A 15,787-nucleotide genomic window follows, 5' to 3' on the forward strand; every position below is an offset into this window, starting at 1 on the left:
AAAGCAAGACCGCCGAGGGCTGGACCTGCTCTGGGGCCCGGAAAACACCGCAGGGCCTTTGCACGGTTTCCCCCCACCGGACCTCTTCCCTGCTCAAAGGGGAAGGGGGTGCTTGGGAAGAGGGTGTATAAATGCCCAGGTAAATGCAAAGCGGGGGACTTGGGGTGGGGCCTGAGCGCTCCTCATTCAGGGACACTTCACCTGAACCCCACATGGAATAATTTCGCTGGCCCCAGGACCAGGTCTCTGCTTGTAGGGCGCAGAGCAGGCGCTGGCGTCCCTGGGAGGCCTGCCTGGAGGGGGCCAGGCTGGGAAGGGGGGAGGAGGCAGGTGGGAAGACTTCACTCAGAGGAGCTTGCCACTCTTGCGTGGTCTGGAGGCCCCTCTTTCTCCTCCAGCTCCAGCCCCCCGTTGCCCTCTGCTTCTTTCTCCTCCTCTCTCACGGTCCCCTCTTCCTTCTCTTTCTTGCTGTGGAGACAAGAAGGGTCCAGAAAACCTCACTTAATAAGGAGTTACACTGTCCAGGCCTCTTGCGATTCACCCAGAACCTCTGAGTCCTGCACTCATCGTTCCCATTGTGCGGAGGCCGTGCTGAGGCTCAGACAGGTTAGGACACCTGCCCTGTTTGAACAAGAAGGAAGTGCGGGGAGCTCATGCGTGAGCTCCGGGAGCCCGAACCCGACTCTTCACATCTGGCCTTCCTGGCTTCCGGGTCTCAGAACTGTGTGTGAGGGAACAGGCAGAGAGAAGGGGAGATGGATCGAGTGATGGGTGGCTCGGTGAATGAGTGGATGGGTGGACGGATGAACAGATGGACATGCAGACGGGGTCGGGGGGGAGGTGGACAGAGGCGCAGACAGTGGGATGGACACACAGAGGAATGGACGGACGGACGGAGGGAGGGATAAATGCGTGAGGCTTGAGGGGAGGTGATAAGGACTTCAGGGATCCCATCTGAAACACATATGAGCGATGGGGTCTCAGGGAAGCCACCTCGTTTTTCAGGTAGGGAGTCCGGAGGGAAGTCAGTGAGGTTGTATGAGGCCCCATCAGTTCTGAATCAAAGAATTTCCCCCTGGCCCTGCCTCCTCCGAGGCTCAGAGAGGAGAGTGGAGGGAAGGGGCTCTGAGCCCCCAGTTCAGCAGGGGAGGGACTCACACAGGAGGGGGGCCTACCTGTCACGGGGCTGGCTGTACCAGATGGCGTAGACCATGATGAAGACGAAGATGAGGAAGAGGGTGGCCAGTACGGCCCCGAGCCCCACCAGCCACGGCTTCCTCTGGGCCACTGCGGGCAGGGTGGGGCGGGGTCAGCGGCTGGGCCACCAGCTGGGGGCTCCCTTCCCACCCCCTCTCCCTGCCGAGGCCTTACAGGGTTGGGCCTGAACCGGCCGCGGGACCAGAGATGCCAGAAGGGAGACTGGGCCAGCAGTCATCCAGAATCTGTCCATCCTTGTCCGTCTGTCCTGGCTTCTTTCCAGCGGGGCCCAGGGTGCCACCCCATTAGAGGAGGAAGCGGCCCGCCCCGGACACCCCAGGGCAGGGTGTGGCCAGTGCCGCAGGAAGTAGGGGGGTGGGGCCCCCTTCCCTGGATTCTGGGTATGCTGGGGAGGGGTCCGGCGTCCCAGGCATCCCAGCACCCTGTCTCCCAGAGGCCCACCCTGGCCCCCTCACTCCCCACAGCCAGAGCCATGGGAGAGGCTCAGGAAAGGTGGGGAACGCGTTTCCTGAGCACCTACTATGCGTCAGGCCTTGCAATGGTTCTTAAGGCCCAGCACCTGCTTCAAGCTTCCTAACTCTTGTCCTCAGGTTGCAGATGAGGGACTACCTCCCCGGGGTCCACACAGCATTCCGGAGGGACACCGTGCTCCCAGCTAGGAACCACAGCCAGCAACGGACACCCGGCGCTCCAAGCCTCTCCCGTCCTAGGACATTAACCTCCAAATCTGACCTTAGCCGGAGCCTACAAACTCCCTGATCGTTTGGGCAGCCTGGGCTTCATCCCAGCTCTGCCAAGAGCAACCCTCGAGACCTGGCCAGTGGCCATCTTTCTTTCTACACCTCAGTATTTTCAGCTGGAAAATGGGACTACTTGTGTACTGATGGAGACTGAGGATTGAGATGCTGGGCGCTCCCTGGGAGCATCCATGAGGGCATGTAGTACCTTGCTTTTATTTATTTATGTTTTCTCCACCCCCTGGTGGAGGATCCTGGAAGTGTTCTAGCAGCCTTGGGGGTTACATCCTACCAACAACCCCAGCGACCCGCCCCAGAACCCAGCCCGAATGCCAGCCTTTATCAAGGTCCTTATTAAGAAATGGTTAATATCCAGGGCAAGATCCAGGGCCCAGAGAAAATGAGGTGAAAGGAGTGGCTGGAAACTGGGAGGAGAATGTACTTGTCCCTTCCCAGGGGGGCGCAGAGCCCCGGGGGCACACAGCCTCCCAGACACAGTTCCCCGGGAATGGAGTCATGTGAGCCTAGACGAGGGGTGGGGTAGCAAGGATTTCCCAGGATACGGCACTCTCGGGGCTCAAAGTCCAAGGCTCAGGGCAGCAAAATCAAGATTGCAGGGAGAGGGCTGAGTGTGCCCAGGACATCTGGGCATGGTGCAGCCTGCTCTACCAGACCTGACCCCAACCCCAAAAGCTGCCTCCCCCAGGGGGAAACTGCGTCCCAAGAGACAACAGGAGCCCTTCTGAAGGGCTCTTATCAATTCTTTAATGCAGGTCTCCAAAAGGCAACCCCTGCCCCACGTTGGTCCCCAGGCTGAGTGGGGGGGAGGGGAGGTTCTGGCCAACAGATATCAGGGAGAGGGAAAAGAAATCAGGCGGTGGGTAGAAGTAGGTGGAGCCATGAGATGGTGAGGGCTTGGGGGTTTCTCCACAACCAAGAACACGCTCCCAGTGCAAGAAGAACCACTAGGCAGTCAAGTCAGGAAGAGGGGTGCATAAAGCGCACGCACGCAGCACACAGAGCCCCCCCTGGGGGGCAGGGCAAGTCCCACCCCTCTTCATTCGGTATTCGCAGCTCTACATGCAGTTATTACGGTGGCTTCATGTCCAGATCATCGCTTACACGATGTGAAAGGGGCATCTCGGGGCGGCTGCCTGGAGGAAGTCGGTGTCGAGTCTTCACATGGCTGTGTTCATGACTTTCCCATCACCTCTGGACTCCTCTTTCTCCTCCAGCTCCAGCCCCAAGTTTCTCTCTCCTTCCTTCTCAGCCTTCTTGCCCTTCTTGTCCTTTATCTCCCCTTTCCTCTCCCTCTTGCCTTCTTCACTGTAGGGATACAAAGGGCCCAGACCACAGTGAGAAACAGTCTCATTTAACTGACACATAGCTGTGCCAGGGGTTCTACACCTTTGTTGAAGTCTCAGACAGTCCTCATGAGGAAGCCTTGCTATTTCCATTTCACAAAGGCAGACACTAAGACTCGACCATCCCATGGATGGACAGGTGGATGGAGAATGGATGGATGGATGATGGATGGATGGATGGGAGGATGGATGAATAGGTAGATAAGTAGAGAAGTGAATAGAAGCTTGCATGGATGGATGAATAGGTAGTGTAGTAGGTGAATAGATTAATTAGAAGAAGGAAAGAATGATGGGTCAATGGATGGATGGATAGGAGTGTAGATGGGTGGATGGGTAGATAGATCACTGGGCTGATGAGTGGGGGAAATGGGTGGGTGGATGGATGGGTGGGTGAGAAGGTAGATGGGTGGGTAAGGGAATGAATGGATGGATGGTTGGATAGATGATGGGCAGATAAGTGGTTAGGTGAATGGATAGCTTCATGGAGAGATGAATAAATGAATGGGAAGATGAGTGAGGGAACAGGAGGAAAAAGAGAATGACAGATCAATGGATGGGAGTATAAATGGTTGGATGGATGGCAGTGTAGACAGGTGGATAGATGAATGGATTAATGGGTTACTGGGTAGGGAGATTGATGGGTGAATGATAGACGGTTGGAAAGTGAAGTGTGGGTAGGCGGATGGATGGATGGATGGATGGATGGATGAATGGATGGATGGGTGGGTGTATGGATAGATGGATGGATGGAGGGATGAACAAAGCAGGGAGAAAACTACCAACATGGGAGTCCAGGAGAGTCGCCCACCCGATCACATGCTCGTGCACAGACCCCTACACAATCCCACACCACGGTCTTGTTCAACAGACCTGCTGTGCTCCAGGCCCCATGCTGAGCACTGGGAACACAGCCAGGACCAAAGCTAAGTTCTCTTGTCTATTGAAAGCTACCAGCTAGCGTGGAGAAAGGGGCAAATGACTAAGATCATTTCAGCTGGTGATAAGTGCAAAGAAGAATGCACAGCTGGGGGACATAGAGTGTCAGGAACGCTGGTGGTCAGGGTGGGCTTCTGTGAGGAGGAAATATCTGAGCCAGGACTGAAGGAGAAGCCAGCCAGAAGATACAGGAAAGGGTATTCCAATCAGAGAGAACAGTATGTGCAAAGGCCCCGGGGCAGGAATGTGCTTGAAGAGTTGAAGAGCAGAAAGGGGTCATCTGTGCACACCCATCCCTCCCCACACCCAGAGGGGGCTCCCACAAAACCCCTGACCCCGCACACACCCACACATGCTCACACGAGCAGTACCTCAGGGCCACGTCCTGATACGGGTTGGACTCCATTTTGAATGCGGACTCCTCGTCCTCAGCTCTGCGGGAGAGATAGAGATAGAGGGGTGAAGGTGGGTGAAGGGCAGGAGGTAGCCTTCACAGTCTCCCCTGGCTGGGGCTCATGAACTGCACCAAGCCAGGCAGATGGGCGGCATGGTTGTCCCGGACTGAGAGGCTGTGAGGTGGGGGGGGGGGGGGGGGGGGGCGGGAACAGGGAAACAGGGAGATGGCGGAGCAGGGGGGAAGGACCAGAGAGAGTCAGGAGCGGGAGGGGTGCCCAACACTTTGGGGAGAAGAGGAGGACAGGGACAGCGGCTGTGGGGAGTGGGGAGAGGGGCTCCCACCTCGTACTGGAGCACCAGACGTGGTTGACCAGCATGAGGATGAAGACGATAAACAGGAATCCCACGACGGCAGCCAGGCCCACCAGCCAGGGCTTCAGGCGATACTGCAAGGCTGTCCGAAGGTGGGGCAGGCGGGACTCAGAGATGGGGCAGGGCTGGGGCCTGCCCCCGAAAGGGAAGAGGGGAAGGCTGCTGGGGGATGCTCAAGCCAATGGGGTCTTGGAAAGGGGCCGGGTGTCAGAGACCAGTTCTAGAGAAGGGGAGGGGGCTGGGTGCATCTCAGGGATGGGGAGAGAGGCCCAGAGGGAGTGTGGGGGCTGGGGGGCTCCAAGAGGGTCCTGGCCCCATTCCTCCTCTGCCTGCCCCCTCCTTTCAGAGGTCTCGGTTCCTCATCATGAAAAATGGGGAGATGGTGAGCCTATGAATGAGCCCCTCCCATGACCCCTCCCCCTCCGCCTCCGCCTCCCCCCCAGGTCCAGGTCGGAGCCCTACCCTGTTGAGCCTCTGCAGGTGACAGGAGCAGGGCGCTGAGCAGGAGAAGGGTCTCCAGGGTCTCCATGGTCGTGGAAGAGCCAGCAGCCGTGCAGTCATTAGCTGGGTGAGGCCCTGCCCAGCCCCTGATATGGTGGCAGGCGGGCCTAGGGGCGGGGCTGGTCCAGACCCGGAGGTCAGACTCTGGACCTGGTATAACAATTAACGCGGGGAGTCCAGCCCCCCCACCCTGTGCCCTACCCCAGGACCCAGCCTCCAGGTCCCCCAGGCTCCGTGCGGCAGTGGCCAGACCGAGATGGGCCTGGGCTCAGGGCTGCCAGGCATCATTGTGTCTCCTTCTCTGAACACCCCACAAAATGTTTCTATCTCCATTTTCAGAGAAGCCCAAGGAGGCCAGGAGCACAGAGGTTACGCAGAAATAGCTGGAGCCGGGATCTGAGCCCAATCTCCCCCACCACTGGCTTAAACTGCCTCATCCTGGCTCCCAGACCCCTGGGGACCCACAGCCAATACTGGGATGAGCACAGGGACAAGAAGTGATGGGCCACGTGGCCCACTATCCATCTCCAAACCCAGCCACGCCCTGACGGCTGGAGAATGGGACGCCCAGGTAGCGGATGACTCAGGCTGCAGGCTCTCCTGTCCATCAACCTTGGTCCCTGGCTGATTAGATAGGGAGCCCTGCCCAGGAGAAGGAGCACCTCACCCCAGCTGCCACTGGACAGCCACGGCCCAGGCACGTGGCAGGAAGCCCCGACCGGGGGGCGGGGGGCTCTGCAGGGCCCTTGGGGGCTGGGGGGGGTACCAGCGTCACTGCACACATCTTTAAGGAGCACCATGCATCCCTGGGGCCTCCTGCCTCCCTGAGGTCTATCATCACTGCGCAAGGGGCCATCCTGCTCAGAGCGAGCCCATCTCAACCACCCGAGTGGTGCCCGCGAAGCTCCTACCGTGTGCCTGCCTGTGCCAAGCTCAGAAGGGAGGGAGGAAGCCTCAACACTGTCCCCTGGGAGTTCTCAGGTTAGCTGGGAAGTCAGGACCCCCAGAAACCAACATATCTGGCGGGCAGAGCAGCAGAGCTGGGGAGGAGGTGGGAGGTGGGGTTGGAGCAGAATCGGGAGAGCAGGGCCAGAACCCTGCCTTGGGGCTTCTGCGTTCGAAGGCAGGTCACGGAACTGGCCTCTTGCTGCAAAAAGTTCTCTCTGCTCCAAGCAAGTCATTTCCGGGCTTTGTGCCTCCATGTTCCCATGTGTTAAATGGGGGTGAAAAGTCCCGGCCTGTGAGGATTAAATGAAGCAATACGTGGAAAAGGCTCACTGAGCACAACAGCAGGGACACACTAAGCACTCAGTAAGGGTTAGCCGCCATCGTTACTCTTCGAAAAACTCTTCTTGGTGGAGGTTGGGCAGAATCAGGCTCTGGGGCTACGGGGGGAGCAGGAGTGTGGAAAGTGCCAGTGATCAACCACTGGAACCTGCCAGCCAAGAAAGAGAACATTCTCTGCCAAGACGGGGCAGATCAGTGGAGCAAGGGATCCAGCGTGCACAAGTCCGGTCTACACAACTGCCAAAGGGGTTCAAACCCAGGTACCGGGCCAGAGGGCAGGGCCCGGCTCAGTCCAGCCTCCAGAAGGAGCTTCGAGCAGGTGGGTCCTTGAAGGCAATGGAAGGGCGGCGGGGAGCCGGGGCGGGGGCTTCTGCAGGGGCTGCGTCACCACCCCCGCCAGGGTCCTCATCACCCCGCCAGGCCAGGGCCAGCTGCAGGTCCAGCTCTTCCAGATCCTCACCCTCCAGGCTCGAGCGCAGTTCCCGAGGGGCGTCTTCCTGCTCTGGCTTCGGGCCGAAGGCCCAGTCTGCAGTAGGACGCTGGTGAGGAGCCTCCCGGGGCCTCATCCACCCTCTGTCCCCACCCTGGCTGCGAGAGGCCCTTGCATCCCCCCCCCCCCCCCCCCCGGCCCGGAGTGGCCCAGCACTGTCCCAAGCAGGGCTCGTGGCGGGTAGCAGCTCACCGGCCAGGTCATGGGCGAGGTCCTTGATGAGATGACCCACAATGGCATAGGCCACGGCCACCACCAGGAGTGCCGCCAGCAGCAGGTACAGCGCATACCTGGGCAGGCGGATGGCATCCAGAGGTGGTGGGCGGTACTCCTCATACAGCGGTGGGGCCGGGCTCCAGCCCTCCATCCCCTGCTCGACTGCCAGCCCCGGCATGATGGCCACCTGGAGCAGGAGAGGCCCGGAGGTGACCTGCGTGGCGGAAGTATTCAGGGGCTTTGGGTAAGAGGATTGGGGCTCCTCCAAGGCTACCATCTGCCTGGATTAATCACTTCCGCCCAGCGGCCCCCCTCCCTCATTCAGCTCCAGCTGACGAGGCTGGTACTCTGCACGTCCTTCCCCCACCTCAGGGCCTTTGCTCGAGCTGTTCCCTCTTCTGGGACCATCCCTGCCTTCATGGAGCTGACATTCAAGATAGGGGGATACACTGAGAAAAACATAACCTTGAGTAAGTGATGTATTGAGTTAGAAAGTGAAGAGTGGCATTGGGGTGGCTCAGTCAGTTGAGCATCTGACTCTTGATTTCAGCTCAGGTCATGATCACGAGTCATGGGATAGAGTCTGAAGTCGGGTTCCGTGTTCAGCAGGGAGTCTACTTCTCTCCCTCTCTCCCTCTCCCTCTCCCTCTGCCCCTCCCCACCACCCTGCTTACGCATGTGTGTGTGCGTGTATGTGCACGCGCACTCTCTTTCTCTCTAACATAAATAAATAAAATCTAAAAAGAAAAAAAAAGAGTGGTATTGGGGTGGAGGTACCATGGTTGGGACTACTAAGAAGGGAGTTAAAGCTTAAAATAGGGTAGCCAAGGCCATATGAAGATGTGTGTGAGCAGACCCAGAGTAGGAAGAGAAACAGGTATGGGAGGACCAGGGGGAAGAGCAGTCCATACATGCAAAGGCCCTGGGGAAGGACTGGGCCTGGCGTGTTGGAGAAGAGCAAGGAGGCCTGTGTACCTGGAGCAGAGTGAGCAACAAGCTGATAGGGAGGAGGGAAGGATAGGGAGGGCGCCCCCCCTACCCTGCAAGTCATGCCGGGCCTTGGGGGTCAGGGGAGAATTTGATCTTTCACCCTGAGGGAGGTGGGAGGCCTGGAGGGCTGTGGGCAGAGGAGGGCGGGGCCTGGCTCAGTTGCCCACAGGTGGCCTCTGGTGGCCGCTGCGGAGAGGGCGGACGCTGAGGGGTGAGGACAGCCGCCAGGAAGGCAGGCTGAAAGGGACTGCGGTGGTCCGGGTGAATGATAAGGGGGGCTGGACCCCCCCTGGAGGCAGAAGAGGGTCTGCACGTCACCGTTTTTTCCAATATTTTTTTCCCTTGCGTTTACAAATACTGTTGCAACCAACTTTCCACGTTCCAAAGGTAAAACACTTTTCGTATGTGTTTCCCTGGTTAGAACACTTCAGGCTTCTCACCGCGTCAGAGTAAACCCGAGTCCTTCTTCTGTCTGGGCGGCTCTCCCGCAACCATCCCCGCGGCTCCCTCCCGTCCCTGCCAGGTGTTTGCTCGACGTCACCACCTGAGCCTCTAAGACTCCGCACCGCCCTTGCACTCTACTGCTTAACCGGTGTCCCCACCTACCATGTATTTTACTTATTTATTTCTTGTCTGTCTCCCTCAGACAACCAGGCTCTGAGGTTTTCGAGGGTAAGGATCGCAGGCTGTCTTGTCCTCGGCCCCCATTAACTATTTGTTAAGTGAACGAGGAGGGAACGACTCGATCGGGTCCGAAGAAAGGACTAGACCCCTCCCTTCCCCAGCTCGAGGCCAGCCACCTGACGCCATTGGCCACGCCCCCAGGACTTGACCACGCCCCAGGAGCACGGCGCCTGCTCCGTCGCTCCCCCGGCTCCGGCCAGAATCGGCACAAACCATTTGCACTTATCGAACTGGGTGGGGCAGCCGAAGAGAATGTCTTCCGCGGAAAGAGTGGACGTTGTCCTTCCCTTCCCTGAGGGATGTCCTTAGACTCCATCTGCTGTGTGAGTGTGAGCTGGCACCGATGCCGACCGTGCTTCCAGACCTCTCTCCTGCCGCGGAGACTTTGACTGGAACCCCCCCAGCGCCGCGTTGGTACCTTCCGGCCCGGTCACGTGGGCGGGAAGATGGCGGCCCCCAGAGCGCGCCGCGAGCGTCGGGGTTGGTGAAACGCCGGTGGCCGCTGTGGGCGCGGGTGGGATCGGCGGCCTCGTCTTCCCGGAGCTCGTTTGGGCGTTTCGGCTGCAGGTAGCACGGTGCGTGGCCCGGGCCTGGCGGGCGGGCACGGCGGGGAACGCCTCGTGGGGAGGTCCCGTCTCTAGGATTCGTTAGTTGGGGGTCGAGGGGCCTCCTCCTGAGGGGTTTCGAGTCCCGGCGAGCTCTTTCCCCAGGTTCTGGGGACCCTGTCGCCGGGGACTGGATTCCCAGGTTGTGGGACCCTGGGAGCCGGCGCGTGTGGGGGAGGGGGTCCCATATTGGGCGATCCCTTTCTCGAGTTTCGGGAGAACCAACGGTATGAGGGATTCAGTACTTGGGGACCCGCGTAGACAGATCTTGAGGCTTCCGGTTTTTCGGGTTCTCTTCCAACGGGTGGGGTCTTGCGAGCATCCCTGAGGGAATCCCGTGTTGGGAAGACCCCTTTCCGGGGGAGAGTTGGTTACCGGAGGTGTTTTTGTTGGGAATTCTTGGTTTAGATAGGTCTCGGGTGGGGGCGAGAGGTCGAGGAGCCTGGTCTCTTTCTCCGTCCCTTACTAGTTCATCAAGAGGCTTTCGCAGGGGTGAGCAGATTGCCAGATTCTGCTTTGGTTGGGGGCTGATCCCCTCAACCCCACGCCCACACCCTTGCCCTGCTTCCCACTGAAGAATGGGTTGAAGGTATGAGCTGTGGGCTTCCAGGAGGCTAGGTGCGCCCTCCTGAGTACAGAGAGGTGGGTTTGGGGCTCCCTGCAGGAATATTTAATGCTAGCTCTGGTTTGTCAAGTGCGTGTAAGGTGCTCCATGAACACGCCATCTTCTTCTTCTTCTTTTTTTTTAAGATTTTATTTTTAAGTAATCTCTACACCCAATGTGGGGCTCAAACTAACAACCTTGAGATCAAGAGTAGAACGCTCCACCGATTGAGCCAGCCAGGCGCCCCTCCACGAGCACACCTTCATTTGCAGTAACTGTGAGGTCCCCGTGCCCCTTCCACCCATTTTACGAATGATACAGATTTACACTGTGTATGAAGAGCTTAGTACCATGGTTGGTGTGCAGTGGGTGTTCAGTTCACTTAAATACGGATTGGGCACCTCCTGCCACGGTGACAGATCCCATGCTAGGCCTTGGGGACCCAGCAGTGAACAAAGTAATATAGATACTTGTGTGTGTGTGTGTACACATATATGTGTGTAATAGATTTCTCTTTATTTTTTTAAAAGATTTTATTTATTTGACAGAAAGAGAGAGAGTGCACGTGCACTAGCAGGGGGAGCCGGAGAGGGAGAAACAGGCTCCCCCCTGATGCGGGACTCGATCCCAGACCCTGGGATCAAGACCTGAGCCGAAGGCAGAAGCTTAACTGAGCCACTCAGGCGCCCCCAGGTTTCTTTATATATATATATATACACACACACACACACACACATATATACATGGAAGTCCTGCCCTCCCGGCCCTTACTTTCTATAGTAAGAAACAGATCAGTGAAATACACTGGACACCAGGTGCTGTTAGATGCTGCGTGGATCACTGAAGCCGCCACAACGGGAGTGCAGGGCACGGAGGGTTTGCATGGCTACATCCGGGTGCTCAGAGAGTTCCTGCCTGCACATTGAGTGTCTGAACAGAGACTAGAAGGAAACCCGACTTGTGAGCTATTAATAGTTTTATTCCAAATGCAGAAACCAAGCCCAGAGACCTTTGCCCAAGTTCAAGTCTTGCCCTGGAGATCTGCAGCGTATTTTCTCCTCACGCTCCTCTCCCATAGCTGGAGCTGCCTTGTTGGCCAGATTTCCCCTCATTCCCAGGAATTTAAGGACTCTGGGGATGAGTAGGCGATGAAGGGCCTTCTCTGGGTGTCTTGAGGACGACCCTGCAGAGCCTGGGAGTCAGGACTCCCGGGTCCTGTTTGCCCTTGGCTTGCTGTGTGAGCCCACACGAGTTGTTGCCCATCCCTGTAGCAGAGTCAGAGCTCAGGGCCCCTAATGCCTTGCCAGCTCCCTCACTCCTGGCTTCTGTGGTTTCTGGTTCTCCCTCCCCCGATGGTCACCCCTGCTCAGGCAGCTGCGCCTCCCTCATGAAGCCCAGTGAGCCCTGCTGACGCCACAGCACGCTTTACGAGGCGTCCGCCAGGTCTTCACTGGTCCAGAGGACAGAGATGGAGCCCCGCCTCCCAGCCTAGGCTGTGTCATTTCATCTCAGTCCATCCACTCAACACAGCATTTGTGGTTTAGAGCTTGACTCTGGAGCCCAGCTCCCTGGATTTATAACTCCTCACACTGTTCATAAGCAAGTTATTAACCTGTGTGTCTGCTTTCTCGCCTGTAAAAGGGTGACAAGCCTGGTGCCCATCTCATATGTTTGTGGGGAAAGGTAAATGAGTCCCTGAGTGTGAGGGGCTTAGCAGAGGGGCCTGGCACATAGTACGTCCTCTGTAAATGTCAGCTGCTGTTACTGGTAGGGCTGTTTTTACTGAAGGCTTACGGACTGGTGGGAGTATGGTGGTGACTAAGAGAGACTCGGTCCCTGCCTTCAGAGTTCTGATGAGGGATAAGACCGACCATAGGCAGCTAAACTGGTAAACGTCCTATATGATATCTTGTGGTGGTAAGTGCTTTGAAGAAAAGTAGAACAAGGGAAAAGAGTAACAGTGACAACTGTGATCAGGGAAGGTTGCCCTGAGGAGGTGACATTTGAGACCCAAGAAAGTGAGAGGGTGAGCATGGGAGGCATTTGGGGAAGAGTGTCCCTGAGGAAGAGAACGACCCATGCAAAGGTCCTGGGGTAGGACTGGGCCTGGTGTGTTGGAGGAAGAGCCAGGAGGCCCGTGTGGCTGAAGCAGAGTGAGCGAGGGGGAGGAGGGGAGGGCTGGCAGGGGTGGGGGCAGGTCACACAGAGCCTTTGGGACTGTGAGGGAGTTTGAAATAACGAGGTGCCATAGGAGGATTAGGCAGGGGTCCGGTTTACATGCTGAAAGGATTTGCACCTCAGTTACCTGTCCTGTAACAAATCACCCCACACTTAGCAGCTTTGAGAGCAGCAAACACGGTCTCCCACGGTTTGTGTGGACCGGGGATCTGGGCCTTGTAGCTAGGTGCTTCCGGCTCTGATCTCTCGTGAGGTCGCAGTGGGGACATCGGCCGGGGCTGCTTCAGCTGAAGGCTGGACCGGGGCTGGAGGAGCTGCTCTCAGCTTCCTGCTCGCGCTGCTTCTCCTCACTCGTAAATGAACAAATCCTTGAGCGGATGAAAAACACCGCTCACCTGGGCTCTCGGTTTTCCGCCTGTAGGTTCTTGTGCCCGGGAGGCCCTGGTTTCGGCGCAGGTGAGGCTGTGGAAGGCCTGGGCCCGTGGGCAGGAGGCAGCCGGCGGCGCCATGGTGACAGAGCAGGAGGTGGAGGCAATCGGGCAGACGCTGGTGGACCCCCAGCAGCCCCTGCAGGCCCGCTTCCGGGCGCTCTTCACCCTCCGCGGGCTCGGTGGTCCCGGAGCCATCACCTGGATCAGCCGGGCCTTTGGCGACGACTCTGCCCTGCTCAAGCACGAGCTGGCCTACTGCCTGGGCCAGATGCAGGACTCCCGGGCCATCCCCGTGCTGTTGGACGTGCTCCGTGACACCCGCCAGGAGCCCATGGTGCGCCACGAGGCGGGTGAGTGGCCGGGGGGACACCTGACCTCCACACACACCACCCCCCCAATCCCTTCTACCTCACATGCCCCCCTCCCTCCCGCGTGTTCTAGCAGGGCTTGGCAGGCTTTACCTATAAAGGGCAGGTGGTAAGATGTTCAGCGCCGTGGGCCAGACAGTCCCTGTTGCCAAGACGCAACTCTGCCCTCGTGATTAAAAGCAGCCGCGGTAAACTACCCTCCACCTGCCGGTGGGACTTTATGGGCGCTCAGATTTGAATTCCACGTAAGTTTCACACGTCAGGAAATATCATCTGTTGGATTTTTTTAAAGATTTTATTTTTAAGTTATCTCTTCACCCAACGTGGGGCTGGAACTCAGGGCCCCAAGATCAAGAGTCACGTGCTCTACCGACTGAGCCAGCCAAGCGCCCCTAAAAAAAGAGACATTTAAAAACATAAAAATCGGGCACCTGGGTGGCTCAGTCAGTGAAGCATCTGCCTTCGGCTCAGGTCATGATCCCGGGGTCCTGGGATCGAGCCCCGTGTGGGGCTCCCTGCTCGGTGGGGAGCCTGCTTCTCCCTCTCCCTCTGCTGCTGCAGCTCCCCCTGCTGTGCTCGCTCGCTCTTTCTGTCAAACAAATAAAATCTTTAAAAAGAAAAATAAATAAATAAAAAGTTAGAAACCATCTTTTGCTAATATAAAACCAGGTGGCGAGCTCGCCAGCCCGATATCGGTTTCATTTGTTCGTGTTATTCACTGGGCCAGTGTTCATTGAGCACCTGCTGTGTACCGGGCCCTGTTACCTTGAGGGACACCAGAAACGAGAGAGATGAGTAAATTCCGTGGCAAGCCAGTGCTGTTGAGGCTGCGTCTCTAACCAGTGAGCTGCTTTGCAGATGGGGGCGGGGCAGGGCTCTGTTTCCATCTTACTCTTTTTAGGCATTTCTCCTACTCCCTCTGCTGAGCCGCCCCCGTCCCCAGGCTGCCCCAGGTAACTCTCAGTGTGCCAGTCACTGTTTTTGTTGGAGCTCTCCCTACCCAGAACGTTCTCCTCCAGACCTCACCTTTCCCGAGAGTTCTGCTATTTTGAGTATTAGGTATCGCAGAACACTTTGTCGGGTGAGGGCGGAAGCACGGAAGTGCTAAGGAAGAAGTAAAGCAGGGAGTAGGATGAGAGTGTCAGAGGTGTTAACCTTTTTAATCAGTGAACAGAGATCTGAACGAAGGCAGGCAGTTATCTGGAGAGAGGTGCTTCAGGCAGAGGATGCAGCCTGGGCAGACGTCCTAGTGCCATACCCTGTCTGCTCCTCGGAGGAGTGGCAAGGAGGCCCCTGTGGCTGGAGCGGAGGGAGTGACGGGGAGAGAGGGAGGAGGGAAGGGCAAGGGGCAGGGCCTGCAGGGCCTGGGGGGGCCTCAGGGACGACTTGGGCTTTTACCCTGAGGGAGGTGGGAGCCCTGGACGGCTGCGGGCAAGGAGGGGGACCTGACCTGGATTCAGTTCCATTAGGATGTTCTTGATCGTGGGCAGCAGTGTGCTCCACCCGCTTGCAAAGCGGAGGAGGGATTGAGTGCGGCGTGTTTGCTGGCCGTGGGTCTCTTCCTGCTCCGTGCCCGTATAGGCCCATGGGGGCTCATAGGGACCCACAGGGAGACGGTCAGGCTCCCCCACCGAGCCCTGCCTAGCTCCGCTGACCTTCCTCTCTCACACTGCAGCGTAAAACCTCCTCTGGGGCTCACCCCGACGAGCTCTGCTCACCCGGGTGTTCTTGGGGCTCCGTGATGACCCACGTCTCTGAGCTGTTATGACATGCTTGGCAGTGTCTCCCCACCCAGACCACAAGCACGGGGGGCATGGGCCGGGGCAGGGGGTGGGGGGTCCCAGCCCAGTTTCACGCTCCAGCTCCAATCCACGGGTCACAGATACAAGCAGAGCCGTGGTGGGGGGTAGGGGGGAGCACAAAGGAGGTGGTGTTGCTGGTCATACCCTCCCCGCCCCCCGCAGTATCCGCGACATTTCTTAACCAACCGTGAGCTGTTTGTGTGGTTCTTCTCAGGCGAGGCCCTGGGGGCCATCGGGAACCCAGACGTTCTGGAGGTCCTGAAGCAGTACTCCACCGACCCCGTCATCGAGGTACCGTGGCCTGATCCCTTCCTCCCCGCCCCCACCTGGACCGGCCTCCCCCTGTGTCTGGTTGCCAGGGCGACCGCTTGGCCAGGGTCCTGGGAGAGAGGGCAGCAGCCAGGGTGGTCCCAGGCCACGGCCCCGTTCGGCAAAACCAAACTGATTCCCACACTAAACCCTGCCCGGCTGACCCGCCTTGCCTCTCCCCTCCTGCCCTGTCCAGTCCTCGCGCCAGGATCCCGCTGAGCCCACCCGCTTGTGTCCGCCTCCGCCGCCCCAGCCCGCCTGGCCTCTCCCAGGTCTCCCCACTGCCTTCCTGGCCTCTC

At 58.2% G+C, this 15,787-nt stretch overlaps 2 protein-coding genes across 2 annotated transcripts in view; one reads left to right on the plus strand and one right to left on the minus strand.

Moving 5' to 3' along the window:
- Window positions 1–341: 341 nt before the first annotated feature.
- Window positions 342–1,457, minus strand: SMIM24 (small integral membrane protein 24). The gene is made up of 3 exons (XM_032394565.1): window positions 1,372–1,457; window positions 1,176–1,287; window positions 342–468 (listed from the first exon to the last, which is right to left on the minus strand). The coding sequence occupies exons 1-3, from the start codon at window positions 1,448–1,450 to the stop codon at window positions 342–344; spliced, it is 318 nt and encodes a 105-aa protein (XP_032250456.1). The 5' UTR covers window positions 1,451–1,457.
- An 8,167-nt stretch (window positions 1,458–9,624) lies between these two features.
- DOHH (deoxyhypusine hydroxylase) overlaps window positions 9,625–15,787 on the plus strand; it is an 11,205-nt gene continuing 5,042 nt past the window's right edge. Inside the window, exons 1-3 of the mRNA XM_032394919.1 lie at window positions 9,625–9,766; window positions 13,000–13,359; window positions 15,394–15,470. Of these exons, the coding sequence (XP_032250810.1) occupies window positions 13,086–13,359; window positions 15,394–15,470 (351 nt within the window). The 5' untranslated portion in view covers window positions 9,625–9,766; window positions 13,000–13,085. The remainder of the gene's footprint in view (window positions 9,767–12,999; window positions 13,360–15,393; window positions 15,471–15,787) is intronic.

This window comes from Phoca vitulina, unplaced genomic scaffold (assembly GCF_004348235.1).
Source record: "Phoca vitulina isolate PV1807 unplaced genomic scaffold, GSC_HSeal_1.0 scaffold81, whole genome shotgun sequence".
Classification (NCBI taxonomy): Eukaryota; Metazoa; Chordata; class Mammalia; order Carnivora; family Phocidae; genus Phoca; species Phoca vitulina.

What these genes read in the sequence shown, in the direction of transcription:
- SMIM24 (XM_032394565.1), bottom strand. Translation starts at nt 1,450, where the DNA reads ATGGACAGATTCTGGATGACTGCTGGCCCAGTCTCCCTTCTGGCATCT. An exon ending in GCCGGTTCAGGCCCAACCCT is followed by an intron (nt 1,288 to 1,371) that starts GTAAGGCCTCGG and finishes CCCTGCCCGCAG; the next exon opens with TGGCCCAGAGGAAGCCGTGG. An exon ending in TACAGCCAGCCCCGTGACAG is followed by an intron (nt 469 to 1,175) that starts GTAGGCCCCCCT and finishes TTGTCTCCACAG; the next exon opens with CAAGAAAGAGAAGGAAGAGG.